Source organism: Rhinoraja longicauda, chromosome 22 (genome assembly GCF_053455715.1).
Source record: "Rhinoraja longicauda isolate Sanriku21f chromosome 22, sRhiLon1.1, whole genome shotgun sequence".
Lineage (NCBI taxonomy): Eukaryota > Metazoa > Chordata > Chondrichthyes > Rajiformes > Arhynchobatidae > Rhinoraja > Rhinoraja longicauda.
The window spans coordinates 15278526-15292665 of NC_135974.1; the positions used below are offsets into that span (position 1 = coordinate 15278526).

The 14140-nt window shown below is 47.2% G+C and overlaps 1 protein-coding gene across 1 annotated transcript in view; it reads left to right on the forward strand.

Annotated features, from left to right (window-relative positions):
• LOC144604652 (deoxynucleoside triphosphate triphosphohydrolase SAMHD1-like) overlaps positions 1-14140 on the forward strand; it is a 37853-nt gene that overhangs the window by 1002 nt on the left and 22711 nt on the right. The window contains exons 2-5 of the mRNA XM_078419290.1: positions 50-209; positions 1155-1286; positions 9106-9172; positions 10112-10181. Of these exons, the coding sequence (XP_078275416.1) occupies positions 1235-1286; positions 9106-9172; positions 10112-10181 (189 nt within the window). The 5' untranslated portion in view covers positions 50-209; positions 1155-1234. The remainder of the gene's footprint in view (positions 1-49; positions 210-1154; positions 1287-9105; positions 9173-10111; positions 10182-14140) is intronic.

The following is a 14140-nucleotide window of genomic DNA, read 5'->3' on the forward strand; positions in this document are numbered from 1 at the left end:
GTCTGACCTTAGGGTATTTCCAACACTTCTTGTTTTTATGTCATTAAAGCCCTTTCTGTCTCCTGGAAGTGATGGGGTTGTCCTGATGTAATAGCATCAAAAGCATCTTAAAAAATGAGGCATCTTATCATCAAGGATCCCCACTATCTTTGCCATGCCCTCATATGGCTGCTACCGTTGGGCAGGAGGTACAGAAGTCTCAACACCAGGTAAGGCACAGCTGCTTTCTTCCAACCCGACCTGCACAGTACTAATCCTACCTTGGCAAAGTCATGCCAATGCAAAGGAAGCCACATCAGGAGCACCAAATGCATTAGGTAAGGTGAAAGGAGGTGCATGTGAACCTCTGTCTCACCTGGAAGGGCTACTGGGGTCCCTGATTGGAGGTGAAGGAGGAGGTATAGGAATAAGTAAGGAGTATTTATGTAAAGGAAAGACACCAAATGCTGGAGTAACTTAATGGTCAGACAGCACCTCTGGAGAACATGGATATGTGATATTTTGGGTCTGGACCCTTCTTCAGACTGATTGCAGTGGTGAGGGGTAAAGAAAGCCAGAGGATTTTGAACGCAAGGGGAGAAGTATTAACATAAAAGCTCACAAATGTACTCCAGCTGTTTGAAGAAGGGCCCCGACCTGAAATATCACCTATGTACATCTACCTGAGATGCTGCCTGACCCAATAAGTTATTCCAGCACTTTGTCAAGTCACGTCAAGTCAATTTTATTTGTATAGCACATTTAAAAACAACCCACGTTGACCAAAGTGCTGTACATCTGATTATGTACTAAGGAAAAAAATGAAACATACAGTAGCACACAAACATAACAGCACATACAAAACAGTTCACAGTGCCTCCTCAATGAGCCTCAAACGCTAGTGAGTAGAAATAGGTTTTGAGCCTGGACTTAAAGGAGTCGATGGAGGGGGCAGTTCTGATGGGGAGAGGGATGCTGTTCCACAGTCTAGGAGCTGCAACTGCAAAAGCGTGGTCACCCCTGAGCTTAAGCCTAGACCGCGGGATAGTGAGTAGCCCCAAGTCGGCCGACCTGAGGGACCTGGAGTTAGAGAGGTGGGTTAGAAGATTTTTGATGTGGGGGGGGGAATGTCCATTTAGGGCTTTATATGTGTCTTACTCTGCCTATTTGTGCAGTACTGGAACAGACATCCATGTAATGTGACCATGCTACTTACCGAATAGTGAAAGGCGTGAAAAGGGTGGGTGTGGACAGGATGTTTCCACTGGTGGAATCCAGGAACTGGAGGACACGGCCTCAGAAGAAAGGTATGTACCTTTGGAATGGATTTTATTCACAAAATGCTGGAGTAACTCAACAGGGCAGGCAGCATCTCAGGAGGGAAGGAATGGGTGACATTTCGGGTCGAAACCCTTCTTCAGACATGTCAGGGGGGCGGGACAAAGGAAGGATATAGGTGGAGACAGGAAGATAGAGGGAGAACTGGGAAGGGGGAGGGGGAAGAGAGGGACAGAGGAACTATCTAAAGTTGGAGAAGTCAATGTTCATACCGCTGGGCTGCAAACTGCCCAAGCGAAATGAGGTGCTGTTCCTCCAATTTCCGGTGGGCCTCACTATGGCACTGGAGGAGGCCCATGGCAGAAAAATCAGACTGGGAGTGGGAGGGGGAGTTGAAGTGCTCAGCCGCCGGGAGATCAGGTTGGTTAAGGCGGACTGAGCGAAGGTGTTGAGCGAATCGGTCGCCCAGCCTGACTTGACTTGACATCTAGAGTAGTGGATACAATAGATGAGGTTGGAGGAGGTGCAGGTGAACCTGTCTCACCTGGAAAGACTGTTTGGGTCCTTGGATGGAGTTGGGGGGGGCGGTAAAGGGACAGATGTTGTATCTCCTGCGGTTGCAGGGGAAAGTGCCCAGGGATAGGGTGGTTTGGGTAGGAAGGGACGAGTGGACCAGGGAGTTACGGAGGGAATGGTCTCTGCGGAACGCAGAAAGGGGAGGTGATAGGAAGATGTGGCCAGTAGTGGGGTCCCGTTGTAGATGACGGAAATGTTGGAGGATGATTTGTTGGATACGCTGGCTGATGGGGTGGAAGGTGAGAACCAGGGGGATTCTGGCCTTGCTACGAATGGGGAGGGGGAGCAAGAGCGGAGCTGCGGGATGTAGAAGAGACCCTAGTGAGAGCCCATCTATATTCGAAGAGGGGAAGCCCCGAGGTGAGGGGATGGTAAATCTGTAGAATTCATTGCAACAGATCGCTGTGGAGCCTGTCATTGGGTATTTTTAAAGTGGAGATTGAAAAGTCTTTATTAGTAAGGATGTGAAAGGTTATGGGGAGAAGGCAGGAGAATCGGGTTAAGAGGGAAAGATAGATTAGCCATGATTGAATGGTGGAGTAGACTTGATGAGCCAAACGCCGTAGTTCTGCTCCTGAGACTTATGAACTACATTCTGGGATATCTGACCAAACGATCATGAATGGGCCAAGTTGGGGTCAGGTACGACAATGTGCTGTGCTGAGTTGGCAGGAATCCAGATCAAACAACTTGAGAGACGTGTTAAAACTCTGAACTGAGAAACACTGATGCAACAAGGACAATGTGAGACGGCAACAGAGTAATGTAGATAAATAGGTGTGAAATGTACTGAATGGTTGGGAGTAGGCGAAATGTGTAGGAAGGAACTGCAGATGCTGGTTTATACCGAAGATAGACGTAAAAAGCTGGAGTAACTCAGCTAGAGAGAGGAATGGGTGATGTTTCAGGTCAGTGTGAAGAAGGGTCGCAATCCAAAACATCACCCATTCCTTATCTCCAGAGATGCTGCCTGTCCTGCTAAGTTACTCCAGCATTTTGTGTCTATCTTCAATAGGAAGCAGACGGCTGCCTCGGCAAGATCACCAGCATAATCAAGGACGAGTCACCTCCTAGTCACTCCCTTTTCTCTTTCTCTTCAGGCAAGAGGTACAGAAGTGTGAAAACGCTTACCTACAGATTCGAGGACAATTTCTTCCCACCAACTGTTATCAAGCAACTGAACCATCCTATCACCAACTAGACAACGGTCCTGACCTCCCATCTACCAATGGGTTATCTTTAATCAGACTTTATTGGACTTTATCTTGAAATGTCACCTATCCATGTTCTCCAGAGATGTTGCCTGGCCTGCTGAGTTACTCCAGCACTTTGTGTCCTTTTGTGTAAACCAGCATCTGCAATTCTTTGTTTCTACAAAAACTCCTATCACTTACCAGCAATTGTCCTCTCTTCCAACTTTCTCCTCTACTACTAGAATGTCTGAAGGAGGGTCCAGACCCCAAATATCACCTATCCATGTTTTCCAGAGATACTGCCTGACCTGCTGAGTTATTCCGGCACTTTGTGTTTTGTTTGATCTGTCAGACTATAGCTAATAATCATATGACACTTCTACTTTTACACACCCTGCAAACTAAAGCCATTTTGGTTCATTTCTTTAAAAACTCTAGATCCAAGAAATCTTTCTCTATAGATTTAGAGGGATCTGTGCCAAATATGGGCAGGTAGGACGAGCATAGATGGGGCATGTTAGTTGGCATGGGCGCTCGGGCAAAGGGCCTGTTTCTGTGCTGTATAACTCTATGATTCTTTGACTATGAAAGAGAAGCGTTCAGCTGATCAGACGACATCAGCGGCAGAGAATGAAGACACAAGGAACTGAAGAAGGGTCTGTAAGTTATCTAAAATTATGAGAGGTGTGGACAGTCAGAACCTTTATTTCCAGGATGGAAAAATCCAATAGCATAGGGTTGGTGGGGGAGTGGGGTGGGGGGAGTCTAATGGAAATGTGCAGGGCAAGTTGTTTTAACACAGAGAGTGGAGGGGTCTGGAACTCATTGCCAGATGTGGTGGTGGAGGCAGATACGATGGTGGCGTTTAACTTTTAGATTGGCACATGGAAATGCAGGGAATAGAGAAACATGGATCATGTGCAGGCAGTTTAACTTGGCATCATGTTCGGCACAAACATTGTGGGCCGAAGAGCCCATTCCTGTGCTGTAATGTTCGATAGTGCTGCAGAAGTTATGTATTTTACAGATTATGGATCATGCAAAGCAGAAGAAATAGAAACAAATAAGCCGTAAAGGCAAAGTTCGCTGCAAGGAAGTGTATTACAATCCACTGGAAATCTGATTACCGCCCTACAGTATTGCAACATACTATCTATTACAACATAAGATGTAAGAGTCAGGACTTAAAAAAAATATGGCAACCACATATAGATTTAATGGCAAGAAGGGAAGCTTCAGGGACTATTCGCTGATATGTCGGGTTACAATGTATTTTCTGTTTGTGACCATATATGGCAATGTTTGGCATCCAGTGTAATTGTAATGTGATATGGTACAACTTACCTACTATCAAAACTGTCAATCAAACCATATAACTCTCAATCTTTTGTTTTTATTTGGGGTATGTTTGGGGGGGGGGGGGGGGGGGGGGGGGGGGAGGTTGTCCTTTTTCTCTTTTTCTTTTCTTCTCCTGATACTGTGCATAATTATAAAATGAATTCTCATTTGTATTTTTGTGAAGCTTAATAAAATATATATTTTTTTAAAAGGCAAAGTATAAACAAACCATTCTTGACCGTGACAGAGCTCCAGCTGCAAGTTTATTGGTTTGAGATAAGTGAGTGAGCGGACTTTATCTGGGTCGGTGAGAGCCTTTTTGTTCACATGAAACGTAGACATTTGTGGGCTTGAGGTGTGTTAATGTTGATGCTCCACAGTGGAACAGTGAAGTTCTTGCATGCGAATGTCTGAAGAACGGTCTCGACCTGAAATGTCACCCATTCCTTCTCTCTAGAGATGCCGCCTGTCCAGCTGAGTTACTCTAGCGTTTTGTGTCTATCTTTGGTTTAAACCAGCATCTGCAGTTCCTTCTTGCACAAGTTCTTGCATGCGGCAGCTTAATATGCCTGCAAACGCAATACACAGAGATAAATATAAAAGTCAAATAAATTCAATAAGCTGGTAACAGTAATACTAATTTAGTTTATTGTCACGTAAAAAGTTTTTGTTGCACGCTAAACAGGCAGCGGAATAACTATGCATTATTACAATCAAGCTATCCACAGTGTACAGATACATGATAAAGGGAATAACGTGAATAGTGTTTAGTGCAAGATAAAGCCCAGTAAAGTCTGATCAAAGATAGTCCAAGGGTCTCTAATGAGGTAGATAGTATCTCAGTACTGCTCTCATAGTAGTGTAAAAACTGGTCTGTAGTACAACCAAACATACTGTCCACTGTTGGATGATACTGTCATAGTTGCTGACGATTGTGTTGTGTAATATTCAACAGTCTGGTTGTTGCAAAGAAACTATTCTTGAATCTGGTGGTAATGGTTTTCGGGCTTCTGTACCTTCCCAATGGTAAAAGTGATATGAGATGCATAGATAGGGTAGACAGTCAGAACCTTTTCCCCAAGACGAAAATATCAAATACTAGAGGGCATAGGTTTACGGTGATAAGGGCAAAGTTTAAAGGAGCTCTACAGGGCAATTATTTTTTATGCATAGGGTGGTAAGTGCCTGGAATATGTTGCCAGGGGTGGCGGAGGCAGATACCATAGTGGCATTTAAGAGATGTTTTCAGGGCTATGGAGTACGTGCAGGCAGGTAAGAGTTGTTTTTTTTTGCATCATGTTCAGCATGGACATTGTGGGCCGAAGGGCCTTTTCTTGCACCCGTACTGTTCTCTGTAGAAAAAAGGAAATGCCGGTGCTGGTTTACCAAAGAAAGGCACAAAATGGAGTGACAGTTGGACAGGCAACATTATAATGCTGAATCTCTATAAGGCGCTGGTCAGGTCGCATTTGGAGTATTGTGAGCAATTTTGGGTACTATATCTGAGGAAGGATGTGCTGGCCCTGGAGAGGGTCTCGAGGAGGTTTACAAGAATGATCCCTGGAATGAATGGGTTAACATACGATGAGTGTTTGACGGCACTGGGCCTGTACTCGCTGGAGTTTAGAAGAATGAGGGGGGACCTCATTGATTCGTATGGAATAGTAAAAGGCTTGGATAGAGTGAATTTGGAGAGGACGTTTCCACTAGTGGGAGAGTCTAGGACTAGAGTTCATAGCCTCAGAATTAAAGGGCGTACCTTTAGGAAGGAGATGAGGAATTTCTTCAGTCGGAGGGTGGTGAATCTGTGGAATGCTTTGCCACAGAAGGCTGCTGAGGCCAAAGAAATTGATATTTTTAAGCCAAAGATAGATAGATTCTAGATTAGTATGGGTGTCAGAGGTTATAGGGAGAAGGTAGGAGGATGGGGTTAGGAAGGAGAGGTAGATCAGCCATGATTGAATGGTGGAGTAGACGTGATGGGATGAATGGCCTAATTCTGCTCCTATCACTTGTGACATGGACAGGTGATGTTTTGGGTTGGGAGTCTGAAGAAGGGTCCCAAAATGTCACCTTACCATATGTAGAAGCAAAGAAATGCAGAACCTGGTTTATACCAAAGATAGATATAAAGTTTCTGAAGAAGACTCCTGACCCATACCTTTTCCTCAGAGATGCTGCCTGACCGGCTGGGTTACTCCAGCACTTTGCGTCTACTGTTTCTATGCTCAATGGGAGCATTGCCCCATTGTGTTTGGGTCCATTTTCCTCTGTTTACAAGTCGTCCTGATCCAACATAGACAGGACGGCGGACCAAGTGCTGGTAAATGGGATTAGCATGGATAGATACTTGAGGCAGCAGGATTAGTGGCCTTAACGACTACTGTCCGGTAGCACTCACACCGGTCATCACAAAGTGCTTCGAGAGACTAGTCCTGCAGCACATCAAAGCCAGCCTCCCACCCACCTTCGACCCATACCAGTTTGCCTACAGAGCAAATAGGTCTACAGGGGATGCCATCGACACTGCTCTTCACACTGCACTGACCCACCTTGAACACCAGGGGAGCTATGTGAGGATGCTCTTCCTCGACTTCAGCTCTGCCTTTAACACGGTCATCCCGAGCAGACTGGTCACCAAACTTTCTGACCTTGGATGTTCCCAAACCATCTGCCAATGGATCAAGGACTTCCTGACCAACCGCCCCCAGACCGTCAAAATAGGCCCTCACCTCTCCTCCACCATTACACTGAGCACCGGCTCACCACAGGGCTGTGTGTTGAGCCCCATCCTTTACTCCCTCTACACTCACGACTGCGCCCCCACCCATCCCACCAACACCATCATCAAGTTCGCGGATGACACGACTGTGGTTGGACTCATCTCAGGAGGAGATGAGACAGCCTACAGGGATGAAATCCAAAGGCTGGCAGCATGGTGTTCAGTGAACAATCTTGTCCTGAACTCCTCCAAAACAAAGGAACATAATTGACTTCAGGAAAACCAGTGTAGAATACGACCCACTCTACATCAATGGGGTCTGTGTGGAAAGGGTACCCGCTTTCAGGTTCCTGGGTACGCACATCGCAGAGGATCTTACCTGGTCTACCAACACCATCACCACAGTGAAGAAGGCACAGCAGAGACTCCACTTCCTGAGGATCCTCAGGAAAACCAACCTGCAGGAGAAGCTCATGATGTCCTTCTATCGCTGCTCCATCGAGAGTGTACTGGCATACTGTATAACCACATGGTATGCCAGCTGCTCAGAAAAGGACAGGAAGGCCCTTCAGAGGGTCATCACGACGGCCCAGAAGATCATCGGCTGCTCACTGCCCTCCCTGGAGCATCTGTTCAGCCTACGCTGCCTCAGTAGAGCAGGCAAAATAATAAAAGATCCATCCCACCCCGGCCACCGTCTGTTTGTTTATCTGCCCTCTGGTCGACGTTTCAGGTCGATCAAATCCCGAACAAACAGACTTAAGAACAGTTTTTACCCCAGGGCCATACGAGAACTGAACACTACCTTCTGCACTAGGCAACACTGTTAAAAAATCTTTTGTACTTAATATAATTGTATTTATTTGTTTTTGCATTTATTGCATATATGTTTCTACGCACCGTCAGGATTGGCTATTTTTTAATTTCGTTGTACTCGTTGCAATGCCAATAAATGAATATTATTATTATTATTATTATTATTATTATTATGAAGTGCTGAACTCTGGCCTTCTGTCGAGTGCTTTTGCAAAGGGCACGCTGGGCCTTTAAATGGGAGGAGTCTGTGGTTTGATTGACAGCGAGCGGGGGCCGGATTCCCGGGACTCTCCAGAACTGTCAATCAGAGGCGGCGAGCAGGCGCAGTTTGCAGCGGGTCGGTGCAGCTTTTGCAGCGGAGATTCAGAGCAAGATGAACCGGCGCAAGAGAGGGAGATCCTCCAGTCCCGGCACAAGCCGCAAGAGAGGGAGATCCTCCAGCCCCGGCACAAGCAGCCCCGAGCGGACAGCTTTGCAGCAGAGTAAATCGAATTACCAGGAATGGGACGTGGAGGATGTCTGCCGCTTTCTGCGGAAGCAAGGCTTGGGAAAGTTCGAGCAGGTATTTAGAGGCAAGTATACAACCAGAGAACCGTGCAAACCTTTCCCACCCGTGCCGCTCTTGGGGCTGAACTGGTCTATCAATGTTCTCCAGCGATGCTGTCTGCCTTTGCTGTATAAACCAGCATCCGCAGTTTCTTGTTATTACTGTTCATCCCATCCTTTCCCTGCAAATTTCATCGGAAGAGTTCAAACAAATGGCAAAAGCAATCAGGGAAGCACTTGGAAACATCCTTTGTCGTTTCGATGCAATGCCTTGCACATTTGTTAGTATTAAAGATCTTGTGTTGGGGAATGCGACGGAGAGGCACGCAGACTTCTCACCTCTTTAATCATTTTGTCATCAAAAGCCTCGATATTAAATGTGGCGAGTCTAATATTAATGACATATTCAACGCTCTGTCGAAACGGTGTCGCCATGGTAACAAATGGTTTAGTGTCGGGTTCCAGGACTCGGAGATTAAGGTTGAAAAGTTTACCATTAAATTTACCACTTAAATTCTCAGTTACAAATTTAACGTCCTCCATGCTATCCCCACTAATCATCAGGGTGTTGGGAATTTTTGCCTGGACTTTGTAGTATGGACGATTCTTATTTGGATATTGCTTTCACTTCCATTTTCCTGTACATACTCTCATTAGATGCACAGCTTTCGGGCGATGTCTTGCCAAAGTTGACAGAACGTGATTTCAAAGAGGTGGGTGTAAGGTAAGCACAACTTTTAGCTCGGGCCTTGGGGGAATGAAGTGACAGGAGGAATTAGAATTCAGGGCAGAGACAGCAAAGAGGTTCCCGAAAGTGTAGGAAGGAACAGAAGATGCTGGTTTACACCGAAGATAGACACAAAATGCTGGAGTAACTTAGTGGGACAGGCAGCATGGATTGAAGGAATGTGTGACGTTTTTGGGTAGAGCCTCCTTCAGACTGAGAGTCGGGAGAGGGACACAGATATGGAAGGCGTAAGGTGTGAAAATGAGACATCAAAGGGGCAATTCAAGGAAAATGTAAAATAGATCATTGTTAGCAAGGGGAAGGTGATAACGAAGCATACAAAGATAAAATTTAATGTCTCGGCCTGAAACGCCACCCATTCCTTCTCACCAATGATTCTGCCTGTCCCGCTGTGTTATATCAGGTTTTTGTGTCTGTCTTCGGTTTAAATCAGCATCTGCAGTTCCTTCCTGCATAAACTGTAATCAGGACAGTCAGACTGGTCGGAGAACTGGGATGGGGGATGGATGGAGAGTGAGGGAAAGCAAAGGTTACTTGAAGTTAGAGAAGTGAATGTTCATACCGCTGGGTTGTAAGCTGCCCAAGCGAAATATGAGGTGCAATTCCTCCAATTTTCGTGTTGAGCAGTGGGAAAACAGATGGAATTTTCGTCTGTATTCATTTTTCTATTTCTATTAAAGAAAATATTGCCAATAGTTCAAAGTCTGCGGTGTGCTTTGATTCCCTTTTCTAGTTACTAGAGGGGTGCAGAGGGAGCTAAGAAACAATGGTCTTGAGTCGTGCAAATGGGCACTTCGAGCCACCAAGTTGTGGTGACCATCAAGCACACATTTACACCAATCGTTTTGCAACCTACTTTCCCATCAACTTTATAGTAGCCACCTGATCTACCAACCTGTTTTATTTTCGATCTAGCGCCCTGGGAGACAGATTAAAACTGATCAAGTGCATTGATACGCTCTGGCAGAACCCTATTGACGCAAAGGTAAGATGATACCTCTGGTAAGGCATTGAACCATCACTGGGCTTCGGTTGATTATCGCTTGGGCGCAGTGACAGGAGAATTGATGACGTGCAGAGTCCTCAAATATCCCGTGACTGCACCCAAGTGATAGTTGCATGGCAGTAGAGTTGTTGCCTTACAGCTTCAGGGACCTGAGTTTGATCCTGACTGCAGGTGCTGTCTGCATGGAGTTTGTACGTTCTCCCTGTGACTGCGTGGGTTTTCTCCGGGTGCTCCAGTTTCCTCTGACACCAAAGACGCAGAGGTTTGCAGGTTAATTGGCTGTGGTAAAAAAAAGATAGTCAATAGTCAATTTATTTGTCACATACACATAAATGTGCAATGAAATGAAAAATTACCCGCAGTTCAACAATAAGACCAATAAGAATAATCAATAAAAATGCAATAACACATACAATCATAACCAACACCAAACAAAATAATCATCCATCACAGTGAGTCTCCTCCAGTCCCAGTGATGGAAGGCCAGAATGTATTTTTCTCTTGTTAAGAGGCCCCTGGGTGGGGACCTCTTTGCTGTCTCTGCCCTGAATTCTAATTCAGGACGATGAAAGGTCTGCGGCGGGCCAACCCAAGCCCCGCGATTCGGGGCGGGCGAATACGCTGCCGCTGCTGCTGCCGGAGCTCCCGATGTCGGCCCCCACCCAGGGGCCTGTGGGCTTCCGACGTCCATGCGGCCCGCGGCCGAAGCCTCCGGAGACGAGTCGCAGCCGCTCCCGCAGCATCCGAAGGCAGCCAGCGCCGCAGGTGGTGAGTCCTGGCCGCGGGCTCTGCGAACCAGAGCCCAGGTGGTCCCAGCCGGAGCCCGCCAGCTCCAGGTGCATGGCCGGTGGTAGGCCACAGCGGGAACGGAGACATGACACAGAAAACAAAGGTCGTGTCTCCGTTCGGGAGACATTTTTACTGTAGTCCCCCCACATAACACACAACCGCAAACACTACATCATATTTAAACTACAATTAAGACAAAAACAACAAAAAACACAAAAGACAACGGACTGCAGGCAAGCCGCAGCTGCGAGGGCAGCGCTGGCTCCTCCTCTGGCTGGCTCCTCTATCCTACTCCATCAATGCACAAGATAGTGCAAATGCACCAGGTGATCGCTGGTCTCGGTGGGCCAAAGGGCCTGCTTCCACACTATATCTAGTCTAAAGAAGTTTCGAAGCTGTTAAAAGGTGTGTGTCTGTGCATGAACGAGGACCTGTTAGACTGCAATTAATCTAGTGAGGTTAGTTCCTGGCAAAGGCAGGGGCTCATGGCTCCCCAGGAAATGGGGTTGGGCATGTGAATTGGACGACATCTTTATAAATGAAGGGGATTCAATGGTGAAGGTGTTGACATCGCTTCACGGTAAGAAGAAGCGTAGTTAGAATGTAGAACAAAACACGGCATGCTGGACGAACTCAGCGGATCAGGCAGCATCTAAGGAGTGAATGGGCAGGTGACATTTTGGATTGGGACCATTCATTCTTGAATGTGGAACCTTTCTCTCCCTTAGAAGCCATGATAGAACGAAAAGAAAGGAAAATGATGGGGGAAACACCCAGCGTGCCAGGCAGCGTCTGGAGAATGATAAATAACCTAAATTTATTTAATGCGAAACATAAACACAATGTGGGGGAAGGGGGTAGAAGGTAAAGACCCATAGGTTTAGGTGAGGAGGGGATTGGTTTGCTCTTGGGCCTGGCCATGATGGCCATTCAAGAGTCCTGGCAGCAGGCAGTTGAGGGTTCTGCCTGAGTCGACTGCCTGCCTCTCTTCTGGGCCTACGATGGTGCCCTGCGTGTCCCTGGAGAATGCAAATAGCAGTTTTGATTAATGCAGTGTTTTGTACACTAACTTTGTAATAAAATAACTTTGTGAAAGAAAATAATATAGTTGAGGGGCGGGGGGGGGGGAGGACAAAGACACCAGGTCTGTTAAGCAGATTCCCGTTCTGTTGAGTAAAAGTGAGTTCCAATCATTTCTCAACCTTGTATCCACAAATTCAGTGGGAGTAGGCAAAATACCCCTCAATCCCCCTTAAAACCCCCCAAACCTGTGCTGCATTAACTTAAATTGTTTTTAGGTTTTTGTAAGAGCCCCACTCCATCCACACCCCTTCAACCCCACTTATCATCCCCCGCCACAACCCACCTCAACCCCCCTTATCCTCCCCTCACCCACTCCATCCCCCTCAGCCCCCTTATCACCCCCTCCCCCACTCTCCATTCACCCAATTCATCCACCCTGAGCCCCCTTTAAAACTCCCCCAAACCTCCACTGCATTGGTCTAAAACCCTCCCCTCACTCAGGCACTCCATACCCACCTCAACCCCCCCTCACTCACGCACTCCATTCCCACCTCAACCCCCCCCCCCTTAAAACTCCCCCCAAACCTCTCCTGCATTAACTGAAATTGTTGTTTAGAATTTTTTTCAGTGCCCCGCTCACGCACTCTATTCCCCCCTCAATCCCCCTTAACTCCCCCAAACCTGTGCTGCATTAATTTAAATTGGCTTCAGGCTTTTTAAAGAGCCACACTCACCCACTCCATCCACACCCCCTCAACACTATTTATCATCCCCCCCACAACCCACCTCAACCCCCTTATTCTCCCCTCAACCCCCTTATCCCCTCTCCTCCATCCCCCATTCGCCCAATTCATCCTCCCTGAACCCCCTTTAAAACTTCCCCAAACCTCTACTGCATTGGTCTAACACCCTCCCCTTACTCAGCCACCCCATCCCCTAACTCACGCACTCCATTCCCACCTCAAAACCCCCCCCTTAAAACTCCCCCAAACCTTTCCTGCATTAACTGAAATTGTGTTTAGGATTTTTCTTCAGAGCCCCACTCACGCACTCCATTCCCCCCTTAATCCCCCTTAAAACTCCCCCAAACCTGTGCTGCATTAACTTAAATTGGTTTCAGGTTTTTTTTTAAGAGCCCCACTCACCCACTCCATCCACACCCCCTCAACTCCTGATCGTCCCCCCCACAACCCACCCCTTATCCTCTTCTCACCCACTCCATCCCCAGCCCCATTTTCCCCCCCTCTCTTCCACCCTCCATTCACCCCATTCATCCCCCCTGAACCCCTTTGAAACTCCCCCAAACCTCTACTGCATTGGTCTAACACTCAGCCACTCCATCCCCCCGCGTTCCCTGGGTGGGGGCAAGGGAGGGGCAAGTGGGGCTGGCTAGGGGGGATGGAGTGGGTTAGTAGCGGGAGGAGGGGGGGATAAGGGGGGATTGAGTGGGGAGTTGAGGGTGCTACAATACAAGAGAGGCTTTGGGTCCAGGCCTCACTCAATCATACCCTCTCCCCTTCCCTGTCCCCCCTCTATGAGGAATGGGCCCAACGGGTCCACTTGGTCTAGTGACCTTTAATTCTGAGGCTATGGCCTCTCCCACGAGTGGAAGCAAAGGTCAATAAGAAGAACAGTGAAGTGCAAATTTCTGAGGAGTTCCGCACTATGGCGCTTGCTGCAGGATGACAAAGCTGCAAGATTTTGCTCCGCCATTTTAACAAGAAATTTAGAAGCCACCGACCCTTGTCCCTGAGAAGTGTGCTTCAAATTGAGCATGTAGCTGCATTTCAAAAGCTAATTCTGGTTTCGATCTGGAGTATTTTAAAACCGAGACGTGTCGTGAGCAACTGGCAATGACATCATTGCCAAGAACATGCTTTGTGCGCATTTACGAAGATTAGTTTGCCGTTGATGTACTCTCCAGCATGTATTTGGTGAGATGCAGAGGAAATATAGGTTGGAGGGGTTGGTGGGAAATGTGGCCAACAGCACAAACGATGGGAGAAATAGAAGGAATACATGAAGGAGGACAGATGGCAAAGTAAATCCCGTCTGAGTGGTCAATCCTGGCTTGAGGCATGAGGGAAGTTACTAAATGCAGTGCAGAAGCTAAGAAATCTAGCAAT